This window comes from Tachyglossus aculeatus, chromosome 25 (genome assembly GCF_015852505.1).
Source record: "Tachyglossus aculeatus isolate mTacAcu1 chromosome 25, mTacAcu1.pri, whole genome shotgun sequence".
Lineage (NCBI taxonomy): Eukaryota > Metazoa > Chordata > Mammalia > Monotremata > Tachyglossidae > Tachyglossus > Tachyglossus aculeatus.
This window is the reverse complement of record NC_052090.1, coordinates 4,035,472-4,050,372: the sequence shown is the minus strand read 5'-3', so window position 1 is coordinate 4,050,372 and position 14,901 is coordinate 4,035,472. Positions and strand designations below refer to the sequence as shown.

Below are 14,901 nucleotides of genomic sequence, written 5' to 3'. Positions count from 1 at the left end.
GCCTTCCAGCACTTTACACGGTGCTTGGCATCTAGTAAGTGCTTAAATAGCTAACCGTCTGCTCACCCTGTAGGAGAGCAAGATTTTCCTTAAGCATTCATGAAATAGAAATGATATTTAATAAGAAGTATGCAGTATGCGGAACATTTTTTTCCATTGCATGTTAGCATTTTTCAGCTTAGTAGTGCAAGGAGAAGAGATGTTAAGTACTTTCTGGTTCAATTATACGCATGTTTGGTTGGTTTGTTTGGGCATTGCTTTTGAACATTTTAAATTTCAAGCAGTCTAAAATTGGCTATTTTAGACAAAAGCTATTACACGATTTTTGTTCTCACGTCTGAATTGTAGAATAGAATGCAGAAGACTCCATGTGCGTTATACATGTTACCTTCAGTATTGTACACTCACATAGGTAAGACCTCCAGGATATCTGAACTGCTGAGATCACCGACTTATTTCATATAGTAAGCCACCAAACTGCCGGTGAAAGGTCCGATTTACCCAGAGTAGGAAATATTGGAATTAGGTTGTCTGAGCCATCCCTAAAACGAGTAACTGTTCCTGTCCTAAACAAATCAGTGCCGTTATTTAAAGATTGAGTCCAAAAGCAAGCATTGCTGCTAGATGACTGCACACGAAAAATCTGCAGCTGATGGCCGATTATCATTTGAAAGTGTCCTTTTCCCAGTGTGCCTGTAGTAACTCTCTTCAGCAAACTCACAGTTTAACTCGGAGTTTTTCAGGCGCAGAACCCTTTTTTCCTCGCTGCCAAGGAAGTAAATGTTCTCTCATGCAATAGAGAGTATTTGGCAGAGAAGCAGCGTGGCTCAGTGGAAAGAGCACGGGCTTCGGAGTCAGAGGTCATGGGTTCAAATCTCGGCTCTTCCAATTTTCAGCTATGTGACTTTTGGCAAGTCACTTAACTTCTCTGGGCCTCAGTTACCTCATCTGTAAAATGGGGATTAAGACTGTGAGCCCCGCCATGGGACAACCTGATCACCTTGTAACCTCCCCGGCGCTTAGGACAGTGCTTTGCACATAGTAAGCACTTAATAAATGTCATCATTATTATTATTATTAGGCTCAAGAAGTAGTATTAGATTCAGATTAGTTCAACGTGGTGGAAAGCCATTTTTATACACCGAACTGGCGAGCAAAGATCCACCCATTAGAGCAAGTTCTGTAATTGGGGCGAAATTCTCAATTCTCTATATGAAAGAGCGACCAAGGGAAGGTTCTGTGCCAAAAGGCAAGAACGAGAAAAAAACTTTAAGACATTTTGGTGGTAATGGATGACTCTCCAAACCAGACCAGACTTCAGTCTCACAGGACAAGAGAAAGAAACTCCTCTGTTTTGTTGTTTTTTTTTAAAAAAAAATACAACTTGAAACTCATTTTAGCATATTTGGTACTCAGAGATTTGAGCAATAATTTTTTTTTTAATTTGATGGGACGGAGCTACAGGTTATACTTTTTAATAAACTGTAGAGAAGGAATTGAGTTTATCAGGTGATCTCCTTTGGCTTATATGATAATTGTGTCTCCTTTTTTTTTTCTAATGGAAAAATCTAAACCTAAAGAGCAACTGAAAAAATCTCTTTATTTTTTTAATTTTCTAGAAAATTAGGCTATACTCTTAAATCCTCATTGCAGGAGCACAGTCCTGACTCAACTGTGACACCAGAAATGCTCCTGGAGTGTGATTCTTTTGGTCTCCGATACTTGCAGATACTGTAGATCTTCTATACTTGTTTCTTCTGCAGGGGTGGGTTGAACTGAAAGTGCTTGCTGATTGCTCTGGGTTTTTTGAACCTCTTAGATCTTCTGGTCCGTTCAGTTTTGATGCCTTTCTATGTATCAGAGGTCTGGAGAGCGAATCTTTTCATTTGAACGGAACTTTCTTCAAAGCGCTTAGAATGAAACAGCTTTTCCTTGATGCAGCAATTTGTTGCAGCTGTTGTTGGTAGGAACATGGTGTGTTGGGCAGTGCTTTTCCATGCTTGATGATGTTGTGGGTTAGTTCAATAACCCTTGTGCCAAGCCTCTTTTTCTTCCCGCTCCCCCAAATTCACCCAGCCTGGGGTCTCAACTTGGGATATGGAACCCAGCCTCCAGGACCTCAGGCACAAGAAAGAACTAGGCTTTCTGGTTCAGTCCGTAGAGAAGAAGAAGAGCCAAGCAGAGGTAGCCTTGTCTTGTCTCAAGGGTGGTGTTTCCTTGTTACATGGAAGCTCTGGCCCTTGGAGGAAAATCAGATTCTTCTCATGGGGTGGTCTATTCCTAGGACTCTCGGGAGGTTGGCCCCAAATCTCCTTCCTGTATACAGGGCAGTTGGATTTATATAGTAACAGTGTGTCCCGCACTGTTCTAAGCTCCGGGGTAGATACAAACTAATCAGGTTGGAAACAGTCCCTGTCCCACCTGTGAGGTAACTGAGGCCCAGAGAAGTGAAGCGACTTGTCCAAAGTCACCCAGCAGACAAGTGGCAGAGCTGTTATTCGAACGCAGGATTCTCAGGCCTGGGCTGTATCCACTAAGCCTCCTGATTTGGCAAGAAGTCCCCTTTGCTCCGTGATCCCCTTCTCCATCTTGCTTTCCTTCTGCAGCTATTGGTAACACAAAAGGCTACAGCTTGCTACTGAGGGGACCCTGGCAAAACTAAGGTCTCCGCTGGTGTCTTTGCCTGGGAAAACTACTGACTGCCGTTGTCTGCCCAGGTGTGTGCCAAATGGAGTGTGTTGTCATGACTGTTCCACTCTAGCCAGAGGTCCCACAGCCAGGAACTGATCTGAAAAACGTTGGCTATCTTTTTAGGAGCCTGTTAAACTTGGGCTAGTCGGGCAAAGGCCAGATTCCCATTTTAGCCTAGAGTGTTTTAAGACTTTAAAAATGTGTTTTGGCAGTTTTAAATTGAGAGAAATATTAGTTTGGTGTGTCTCTGCAATGCTCTGTCTACTTTCTAAGCAGCAGCTAACACGTAGGGCAGTTCCGTAGTTCCGCAGTACGTGATTTAGAGGTTCAAGGTGGTAAGAGAAAGGCAGCAGAGAAACTGCTTGGTGTGGTGGGAGACCTGAGTTCTAATGCCGGTCTTGCCACTTGCCTGTTGTGTGATGTGAGTCAAGTCACTTGATATCTCCGTGCCTGTGGCCTAGGTATCTCGTCTGTAAAATGGGGATAAAATACCTATTCCTTCTCTTCCGCTTAGACTGTGAGTCCCATGTGGAGCAGGAACCGTCTGACCTAGAGAAGCAGCGTGGCTCAGTGGAAAGAGCCCGGGCTTGGGAGCCAGAGGTCATGGGTTCTAATCCCAGCTCCGCCACGTCTGCTCTGTGACCCTGGGCAAGTCACGTAACTTCTCTGAGCCTCAGTTCCCTCATCTGTAAAATGGGGATTAAGACTTTGAGCCCCACGTGGGACAACCTGATCTCCTTGTACCCCCCCCCAGCGCTTAGAACAGTGCTTTGCACATAGTAAGCGCTTAACAAATGCCATCATTATTATTACCCCTGCACTTAGTACCATGCTTACTATGGTAAAGCACTGTTCTAAGTGCTAGGGTGGTTACAAGGTGATCAGGTTGTCCCACGGGGGGCTCACAGTCTTAAACCCCATTTTACAGATGAGGTAACTGAGGCCCAGAGAAGTGAAGTGACTTGCCCAAGGTCACACAGCTGACAACTGGCGGAGCTGGGATTTGAACCCGTGACCTCTGACTGCAAAGCCCGGGCTCTTGCCACTGAGCCACGCTGCTTCTCTATTCCATCATTGCATTGTAGACAGCACCACCGTCCTCTTTGCCTCACCAACCTGTAACCTTGGCATTATCCGTGACTCACCTCTCATTCAATTCAATATTACTCTATTTATTTATTATTACTCTATCTACTATTACTCTATTTATATTACTCTATTTTACTTGTACATATTTATTGTATCTATTTTATTCTGTTAATATGTTTTGTTCTCTGTCTCCCCCTTCTAGACTGTGAGCCCACTGTTGGGTAGGGACCGTCTCTATATGTTGCCAAAGTGTACTTTTCAAGCGCTTAGTACAGTGCTCTGCACACAGTAAGCGCTCAATAAATGCGATTGAGTGAATGAATGAATGAATTCAGTTCACATCTCTAGACTCTACCCCTTCCTCACCCTCCAGAGTGCTCCCAGGCTGATCCAGGTACCTGTCTTATCCTGTTTTGACTAAACCATCAACCTCCTCCCTGCTTCCACCTTCTCCTCCCTCCAGTCCAGCCCTCACTCTGCTGCCTGGGTGACTTTTCTAAAAATGAAGAAAAAAAAATTCACACACGTTTCTCCACTCCTCAAAAACCTCCAGTAAAAGTAGTAACGGTGTTCATTAAGTGCTTATCGTGTGTTGCACACCGTACTGTTCCCGCTGTAGGTGGGAATTGGAAACAGTCTCAGTCCCCCGGGGGGCTCCGGTTGTTGCCCACCCATCTCTGCGTTGAAGATTAGCTCCTTACCATTAGCGGAAAGGCACTTCTCCTCCTACCTAACTTGCTCATCTACTACATCCCAGACTGTACTCTTCTCCTCTAAAAGCCAACCTACTCACTGTACCTGGTTCTCATCTCTCTCACAGGCATTCATTCATTCATTCGTATTTATTGAGCGCCTACTGTGTGCAGAGCCCTGTATTAAGCGCAGTCCTTAGTACAGTGTCTGTACTGTCACTATATGTTGCCAACTTGTACTTCCCAAGCGCTTAGTACAGTGCTCTGCACACAGTAAGCGCTCAATGAATACCATTGATTGATTTGGGCAAGTCACTTCAGTTCTCTGGGCCTCAGTTCCAACTGTAAAATGGGGATGAAGACTGTGAGCCCCGTGTGCGGCAACCTGATCACCTTGTAACCCCCCAGCGCTTAGAACAGTGCTTCATTCATCCATTCATTCCGTCGTATTTATGGAGCGCTTACTGTGGGCAGAGCACCGTACTAAGCGCTTGGGGAGTTGGGAAGCAGCGTGGCTCAGCGGAAGGAGCCCGGGCTTTGAAGTCAGAGGTCATCGGTTCAAATCCCGGCTCTGCCACTTGTCAGCTGTGTGACTTTGGGCAAGTCACTTCACTTCTCTGGGCCTCAGTTACCTCCTCTGTTAAATGGGGACTAAGACGGTGAGCCCCACGTGGGACAACCTGGTCACCTTGTAAATTCCCCAGCGCTTAGAACAGTGCTTTGCACATAGTAAGAGCTTAATAAATGCCATTATTATTATTATTATTATTACAGTGCCTGGCACATAGTAAGCATCATCACCGTCATCATCAAGTCCTGCCTCTGGCCTGGAACTCCCTCCCCTATCATAGCTGACAGACCACCGCTCTCCCAATCTTCAAAGTCCTGTTCACAGTCGGATTTCCCCCAAGCAGCCTTTCCTGACTAATTCTCTCATTTCCCCATTCCGTCCTGTGTGGTCTATGCACTTGGAACTTGTACCGTTTGGTCGGTGGTATTTTTGAGTGCTTACTGTGTGCAGTGCACTAACAGGATACAATAATGATGATGATGGCATTTATTAAGCGCTTACTATGTGCAAAGCACTGTTCTAAGCGCTGGGGAGGTTACGGGGTAATCAGGTTGTCCCACGGGGGGCTCTCACAGTCTTCATCCTTATTTTACAGATGAGGTAACTGAGGTCCAGAGAAGTTAAGGGACTTGGCCAAAGTCACACAGCTGGCAATTGGCAGAGCTGGGATTTGAACCCATGACCTCTGACTCCAAAGCCCGGGCTCCTCCCACTGAGCCACGCTGCTTCGAGAGCAGAGTTGGTAGACATGTTTCCTACCCACAATTAGCTTACAGTCTAGAGGGGGAGGAGGGAGCACTTTAACAATCAATCAATCAATTCAGTCTAGAGGGGGAGGAGGGAGCACTTTAACAATCAATCAATCAATTGTATTTATTGAGCGCTTACTGTGTGCAGAGCACTGTACTGAGCGCTTGGGAAGTACAAGTTGGCAACATATAGAGACAGTCCCTACCCAACAGTGGGCTCACAGTCTAATGACCCCTCAGCACTTACGCTTACTTAGCACTATCCTTTTCTGTAACTTATTCTGCCTCCCCCGCTAGATTGTAAGCTGCATGGCGGGAGGGATTGGGTCCATGTACTCTGATTTAAGCTCTCAACCAGTCAATACAGTGCTGTCTACACAATGAGCGTGCAGTGAATACTATTGAGTGATTGAATCAGGGAAGGAGCTCTGAAAGGGCGTCCATTGGGGGTGGGCCATGGAGGGGAAACGAGGAAAAGAGGGTGAAAGAAAGAGGAAGTAAAAGGACCAAAAGGAGCGGCACTCCTTCCGTCTCCCCTGCTCCCGCCTTGCCGGCTCCTGGCTTCCATGCTGGCGGCAGAGATCGCCACCCCGGTCTACACCGGGGCGACCTGAACCTCTGTCCGACCCCGACTCGAAGCCCGCTGGGGTTGCACAGCGAGGACCCAAAACCGCCTCGCGCAGATTCCAGTCGGCGGCCAAACCCCCGCGGCACTGGGGGAGACCACACTGCGCTTAGAACAGTGCTTTGCATATACTAAGTGCTTAATAAATAGAGAAGCAGCGTGGCTCAGTGGGAAAGAGCCCGGGCTTTGGAGTCAGAGGTCATGGGTTCAAATCCTGGCTCTGCCAGTTGTCAGCTGTGTGACTTTGGGCAAGTCACTTAACTTCTCTGGGCCGCAGTGACCTCAATCTGTCAAATGGGGATTAAGACTGTGAGCCCCCCGTGGGACAACCTGATCACCTTGTAACCTCCCCAGCGCTTAGAACAGTGCTTTGCACGTAGTAAGTGCTTAATAAATGCCATCATAAATAAATGCCATCATTATTATTATTATTATTGGCAGGAGGCAAGAGACGGCTGAGTGGGCTAGCTAGGCCGCCCTACCCGTCCAAAACACCGTGGGGGCAAGTTAATGGACTGAGGTGGAAATGTCCAGTGTGGCCTCGTGGATCGAACACGGGCCCAGGAGTCAGGAAGACGTGGGTTCCTATCCCAGCTCCACCACTTGGCTGCTGCGTCACCTTGGGCGAGTCACTTCACTTTTCTGTGCCTCAGTTACCTCATCTGTAAAATGGAGATTAAGACCGTGAGCCCATGTGGGCCTGGAATGCCCTCCCTCCCAACATCCGCCAAGCTAGCTCTCTTCCTCCCTTCAAGGCCCTGCTGAGAGCTCACCTCCTCCAGGAGGCCTTCCCAGACTGAGCCCCTTCCTTCCTCTCCCCCTCGTCCCCCTCTCCATCCCCCCAATCTTACCTCCTTCCGTTCCCCACAGCACCTGTATATATGTATATATGGTTGTACATATTTATTACTCTATTTTACTTGTACATATCTATCCTATTTATTTTATTTTGTTAGTATGTTTGGTTTTGTTCTCTGTCTCCCCTTTTAGACTGTGAGCCCACTGTTGGGTAGGGACTGTCTCTATATGTTGCCAATTTGTACTTCCCAAGCGCTTAGTACAGTGCTCTGCACATAGTAAGCGCTCAATAAATACGATTGATGATGATGATTGATGACGGGGACTGTGCCCAACCCGATTACCTTGACTCTTCGTCAGCACTCAGTATAGTACTTGGCACACAGTAAGCGCTTAAATATCATTAAAAAAAAACACAAAAAGACTTTTGAAGGCAGGGCGGGCACAGTGTAGCGTAAGAGCAGTAAGTAAGCATCCGTTCCTTGGCCCCCTGATTCATCCAGAAGCACTCTTACATTTTTTATGGCATTTGTTAAGCACTTACTCCGTGTCAAACACTGTTCTAAACACTGGGATGGATACAAATTAACTAGGTTGAACACTTTGAGAAACTGTTTCGGAATCGGAATTCCTGGTGGCTCTTTGAAGCTGCTAAGACGACAGTCTTCCGGATCCCGCTGCCTCGGCTTGGCGTCCGCACCATTCATTCATTCAGTCAGTCGTATTTATTGAGCGCTTACTGTGTGCAGAGCACTCTACTAAGCACTTGGGAGAGTACAATACAACAATAAACAGACACCTTGCGTGCTCACAATGAGCTTACAGTCTACAATCAAAACAGAGCTTTTAGGTAGGTGTTTTCCAGGCACTTTAAGAACTTGGAAGCAGAACAAAGAATTTTTTTATGGACTTGTTAAGCGCTTACTATGTGCCAGGCACTCTACTAAGCACCGGGATAGATACAGACGAGTCAGGTTGGACACAGTCCCTGTCCCACATGGGGCTTGCAGTCTTAATGTTGCCAACTTGTACTTCCCAAGCGCTTAGTACAGTGCTCTGCACACAGTAAGCGCTCAGTAAATATGATTGATTGATTAATCCTCATATTACAGATGAGGGAACTGAGGCACAGAAGTGAAGTGATTTGCCCAAGATCCACAGCAGAGTCGCGGAGCTGGGATTAGAACCCAGGTCTTTCTGAGTCCCAGGCCTGTGCCGTATTCACTAGGCAGCGCTGCTTCTGCCACGAATTATTGATTTACCCCCAAATATTGCCAGCTATTCCCAGGTTAGGCTGCTTTGGAAGATTTTTTTTTCTTTCAAAAGCATTTTCAGGCTCTTATTTAAATGATGGCTTCAGCCCTGTACCATTAAAAGAAAAGCATTTTTATCCCAACTACAGCAAATTTTGGACTTCAATGCCAGGGCCAGTATTTGATAAAAAGAAAAGTTCCCTGCCTACTTTCCACAGCTATTTGCCCAGGGGCAAATTGCAAGGAGTTTCATTCATTCATTCATTCAGTCGTATTTATTGAGCGCTTACTGTATGCAGAGCACTGTACTAAGCGCTTAGGAGTTTGTGAGGATGCATAGGGGGACTTGTGTACCTTGGCTGATCTAAGGGAGGAGGACCACCTGGTCACTCGCTTCACGCAATGTGATGAAGCAGGTGTCAGCTTTTCCTGGAAAATCAGTGAAGGAACGCGCTGCCAGCCTTGCCCCGTGGTGGCTGTGCCCGGGTGCCATCTGCACACCCCGAAAATGTTGGCTCTCATCCTGCCTTAGTCTAAGATGGAAGTGGCAGCCTGCCAGCTGCAGCAGGAGAGATGAGGGAGCACTGAGGGAGAGACAGAGAGAGAGCAAGGAGAGCAGGAGAGAGTCCTTGCTGTCACTGTTGTTGTAATTTGGTCGTGGGCCTGAGATTGTTCAGCAGCTGCGGAACCTGGGAAATCCCAGTCGTGGAGACGGTCTAAAGTGGCAGCGTGTGACGTGTTTTCCAAGCACATGTATTTTAGCCTAGGGTCGGGCCCCTAAATCGAACACCGGGGCTGTCCGCGAACAGTTTTTTCTAGCCATTAGAGGGGACATTTCAGGGCAGGAGCTCCGACCTTGCTCCCCCTTGACTATATCAGGGCTTTTGACAAGCTCTGTGCCATTAGCACAACCAGCTTTCCCCAATCAAAACCATTCCATAACAAAGGTGGACACTCCAGGAGGTTTTCACATTTGCTGCGACCTTAGGAACAGTTTCAGCCAAGCATCCTGAACACGCTCTGGTCAGTAGCCGCCACCATCCTGTGTGTTCTACTTCTCCAGCCCCAACCTCTCTCCGCTGCAGTCTCTCATTTCCTCTTGGTTCCAGGATATCTCTTCCCGGTGTCCCACCAACACGTCCAGCTTAACGTGCCCTGAATTCTTCATCTTCTCACCCAGATTCTCTCCTCTCCCGACTTTCCGAACACGGTCGACAAATACCATCATCCTCCCTGTCTCGCAAGCCTGCAGCCTAGGCATCATCCTCGACTCATCTCTCTCCCTGGCAACCCACTTATCCAGTCAGTCACTAAAATCCTGTCATTTCTACCCTCTCTAGCGTCAACTCCTTCCCCTCCACCCAGACGGTCACCATGCTTGTCCAAACATCTATCATATCCTGCCTAAACTGCTGCATCAATCTCCTGGCCCTTCCTCCAGTCCATACCACACCCAGCTGCCCAGATTATTTTTCTGAAAATCATTCTGCTCACATCTCCCCACTCCTCAGAAACTTCTACTGGTTGTGCGTTCATCTCCAAATCCTATCTCCTCCAGGTAGCCTTCCCTGACTAACTTCTCTTCTCCCTATCCAATTTTAATTCATTCAGTCGTTTTTTATTGAGCGCTTACTGTGTTCAGAGCACTGTACTAAGCGCTTAAATTTTCCCCTCTGCACTGCCTATGAATTAGCGTTCATACCCTCTAACTACTTTTATATTCAGCCCATCCAAACACAGAGTATTTATGTATGCTTCCTCAATTTCCTCATTCCTCTGTTGCTTCCCCTATCTGTAACTGATTTTATTGTCTGTCTCCCTTACTAGATTGTGAACTCCTTGTGGGCAGGAATTATGTCTGCCATAGTCCTTCAAGCGCTTAGTACAAGGCTCTGCACACAGTAAGCGCTCAATAAATATGACTGAATGAATGAAAATTGGGTAGAGAGAAGAGAAAGTAGTAAGCCACGAATAAGTCACATTCATTGATTGATTGATCGATCTTTGGTTTTGCCTCACAGGAGTCCCAGGAGGCAGGCAATTGAGGAAGAAAGTAATTTGCTTCAGTTTTCTTCCCAAAATAATAGCACGATTCCCTCCAAGAAAGCAAAGTTTTCAGCATACAGAATTTACAGGCACCTTCTTTCTAGAAGAAAGAGTCTTAAATGTATTTAGTGTGCATTGTGAGGCATCACATACAGAATCTTATGTCGTAGCCTGAACAATCAAAGTTTTAAATGACGACAGGGAAACTGAAGCAAAACTCTGGATTAAAACAGCAGACTGTCCCTAATCTGAGATTTGTCCTTAATTCAGTCAGGGTTTCCCAACTCCCGGAACTATTGATTATCTCCACGTAATCCTTCCCACATTGGCAGGCCCTTACAGAGCCTATCTAGCTGCAAGCTGGAGTCTGAGCTTAATTATCTTCGGAGTTAGGGCCAAGAGGAAGTTTTTCTCTTGCTGACTTCAGCCATTTCTTCTCTTCTCTCCTCAGCCACCCCTTCACCCCCCTCCTTCCCTAGAATTGGCTGATTGAGTCCACCTAGGGAATTGCTGGTCATGTAAATGAATCTCCTCAGAGAAGAGGAGTGTGCAGAGGTGTCCTCTGTAGTAATAATGATTTTCTTCCAGGTAAGGAAGCTTGCCCCGTGGCAGATAGTACTGAATTTCAACCATGCGTTTGACAATTCTGGTGCCCTTTAGTGGTTTGAGCAGGGTTGTCATAGCTGAGACCGGAAAATTTCGGGATATTAGTTTGCCGTGACCCATGGGCTAGGAAACGTTGATGTCAGATGATGCCTACTGTAGTCATTGCGGCCCAGAAAGAAAGGTGGTAATCAAGTGAAAAAGTGCCACTTCTGAAGGTGCATTTAAATGTACCGAAGAACTATTTTAAGTCTCTGAAAAGTAAAGTAGGCAAGGTCCTTCTGAGAACAAGAGCGGTTCTTCTCTTCAGATCACTTAATCTGTACCTGAGGATTTTAAAGAGAAAATATGTCTCCCTTCTAAGACTATAAGTTTGTTGTGGGCGGGGAATGTGTCTGCCATCTCTATTTTATTAGACTCTCCCAGGCACTTAGTACAGTGCTCTGCACATAGTAAGTGGTCAATAAATACCATTGACTGATTGACTGAATGGGAATTCTGAGTAGGAACTTTATCCTGTTCCTGATCTCATTCTTCTCTGGCCATTGAACAGAAAAATCCTTTAGAGCATAAAATAATTGTGAAATATATGTAAATCAGAAGTAGATCTCTGATTTATTTGAATTGCAGACCAATTATCCTTCTAGACAGTTTTTGCTAATGAGGACTTTCCCAAACAACTACGATTAATAATGACAAATTAGGCATTTGATATCCAGGCAGGTTTTCACTGAAGTTTCTAATGGACCCCTGTCACACGTAGGAGGAGTGACGCTTTAAGTGTTTCGTACCACCTATTATAGGTCTTTGGTTTACCCATAGGAAGTGGCTAGAAATACTATTTAAAAACGAAAAATTTCGGAAATTTGATGTCAAATCAATCCCAGCCAAACATTATGTATTTTTAAATGTCACGATATTGTATTTCCCAGTCTCTGTGCAGAATTTTCATATCTAATGCCCATCCCGAGCACTGGCCAAAGAGGTTATATAGCATAATACCTGCCTAAAGTCTCTTTTGATTTCCAAGCCCCTAAAGATCGGAGATTTTTATTGTGCTAGGACTTAAAGTACATTTCGGCTACACATGGCAAGCCCATTATTTCAACTAAGTACACATGGCATTCCCTCCGGAAACAGTTCAGAGAGAACGTTGATGTCGTCTTCATCTGTTGGTGGCATTTGGTTTTGGGTTGAGTTCAGGTTTTAATCCTGCATTTTGGTCCTTTATCTGGTGTTTGTTTGGTCCCTGCTTCTGAGGTTCATTTCCTTAAAATGTCTGGACCAGCAGCCAGTATGTAGGGGCCATTGGCTGGTACTCCCGGCACATGGAAGATAGTACGTTGGCAATAATGACTTAAGTACTTCTTGGCCTGCCACGAGGGTTGGGGTTGAGGGGCTAAGAAGCAGGAAAATTATTGCTGTTGGCCGCAACTCCCTGAGGAGAGTTGATTGACTGACTGAGGAGCCATGGCCTACAGAAGGGAAGGGGGGGAAACGCAACTGCCCGGCTTTAGAAGTGGAGTTACTCCCTGGCTCTTGAATTTCTCACTACTCTGGCAACAGAGGACTGATGAGGTAACTCCCAAGTAGCCGCTCCATCTCTCCCTCTCCCACTGCCTCCATCTCCGGCAACGGAAGACAAGGTGGACTAGTGGCAGTCTATTTCCCGGAAAGTGGCCACGGCCTAAGTGCAGGGGCAGCAGGTGAGTCGGAGGTAAGGGCAGAATGGGGCGGCGAAGAACTCGGGCAGAGCTCCTAGGCAACAAGTCTAGCCCACTCATTCCTACGCCTGGTTTTGATTTGTTTCTCATGAAGTTGCTTCTCTCTCCTTCCTCTTTTAGTCTAGACTTACAGATGGTTTTTTCGCTGAGTCTCTCGAAAATAGGACAGTAGCGGGTAATAGCTAAGAGTTCCTTTGGCAAGATCAGCCTGAAAAGTTCATTCTGACACCGGTAGGAGAATTTGAGTAAGCACGCCAAAAAGAGCCTGCAAAATCATAAGCAGCAAACCCCAGGGGCCGAACGATTGGATCTCAAGAAATTGATACACCTTGAGTTAAGGAAATGTGGTTTTCCCGTCTGCGCGGGCTCTCTTAAGATGGATTTAGTAGCCCTTAAGATGGAGTAGTAGCCCTTAAGTAGTTCCTTAAGATGGATTTCGTAGCCCATGCAAAAAATGGAAAGTCGTTTGCCTTATTTCAAAATCCGATTATAGCAATGACCCAGTTATTGTGGAAATCTGAAAAATAAGATTTTCACGTGTGCCTGCTTCATTTGCTGATACTCCATTGTTCCTCTTTACGTGGCATTAATGCACATGGTGATATAGGCCCTTTGCGTGAAACCTTCTTTATCATTTAGATTAGCTTCCAGTTATATGTAAATGCTCTCTCATTAAGCACTATTATCTGCTCTTTAAACATTTTTAAAGCAGGGAGCTGTGGACACCATAACCACGCAGCTTCTCTATGTTCTGTTGTTACAGTGAGCCAAATAACTGGAGTTTCTCGGGCTTTTTCATCTGAAAAGGATTGTCAGATTAACTGACCTTTCTTGTTCCCAGAATCTTCTAATAAGATATGGGGAAAAATAATCATCGACTGCTTACAAACTATAAGCAACCTGTATGCGATTTTATTACTTTTAAGCCAGATTCGTTTAGAATCCAGATCCAGTTGCCTTTATCATGGTTTCATGCAGCATTTTTACTGTTGAAAGGTCACAGAAAGAAGATGGTGGTTTGGAAGTATTGTATTGGTTTTCCCAAGGCCTTTTTGCATAAAGTTGATTGGGTAAGACAAACAGAGCAGCCAGTTAAACTCATTCCTTCTGTGATTATTTTCAAACTTCAAAGCACCTAGTTTTAACCTCTGGTTCAGTCCCATCTTACTAGACTTAAGTGGTTTTTGTTTTGTTTTTTCATGCAGGTTCTGCTCATTAATCACCACGAGTGTGGATCTGAAGAAGAGTTAATTACCTCTATTTTTTTGAGTATGTTTAACTTCAGATACACACAACGTAGTCTCCTTCCCCATTAGATTCTTAGAAGGTAGTTATATTTTTTTTTTAGTCTCCTTCTTGTGACTTTGATAGCTTTTATTCTTATCGATCACAGCTATTCCATACTTAATGGGCAACTGCATGCAAATCAGTTCATTTCAAACCTCCTGGAGGTCTTTCGCATGCCATACACGAAACCATGAGTGCGTATTTGTGGAGGTTACTGTGTTCCAGACCAATTCGGCAGTTTAGTTCCTTTCAGGAGAAACTGGGCTAGAGCTACCCTCCACCCGAGGGGAGCCACCAATTTAAGTGGGCTTGTTTTAGTGCACTTTGAGTTAAAGTCCAGCAAAAAGAATTCAAGTTGGAAGTTCTTAATTGATAAGCATTTGCTGTGTGGCCTGTATATTTCTCTAGAAAAGTGGAAACTGAATCAAACCCGTAATGTGCCTTCTGCGTTCTAAAGTAAGGCAGGCTCATTATTTTATGCCCGATTAGTGAACGCCAGTCTGCATAGAAAATCCATGCCAGTGGAAAATTTCAAGACCAATTCATTTTTTTTTTCCTTGTAACCGAATATGGCAGTCAAATCAGTTGTACATATAAGTGTATGATTTTTGTCTAGGGATGGAAAAAGGAGAGGATTTTGTCTGAGTACCCTGATGGCAAAATAATAATGGTCCTTCCTGAAGATCCAAAGTATGCACTGAAAAAGGTAAGTTACAGACAACTTTCCCCAAAAGTAGATTGCCCCTCTTCCCTGAGGGTTTGGTAAAAGTGGC

General features: G+C 45.4%; 1 protein-coding gene across 3 annotated transcripts in view; it reads left to right on the top strand.

Moving 5' to 3' along the window:
- ESCO1 (establishment of sister chromatid cohesion N-acetyltransferase 1) overlaps positions 1-14,901 on the top strand; it is a 61,017-nt gene that overhangs the window by 31,456 nt on the left and 14,660 nt on the right. For 2 of the 3 annotated variants that reach the window (XM_038766605.1, XM_038766606.1), the window contains exon 8: positions 14,745-14,834. In XM_038766605.1, the coding sequence (XP_038622533.1) occupies positions 14,745-14,834 (90 nt within the window). Of the gene's footprint in view, positions 1-14,046; positions 14,169-14,744; positions 14,835-14,901 lie in introns of those variants that run through there. The other variant, XM_038766607.1, reaches the window with a different exon arrangement.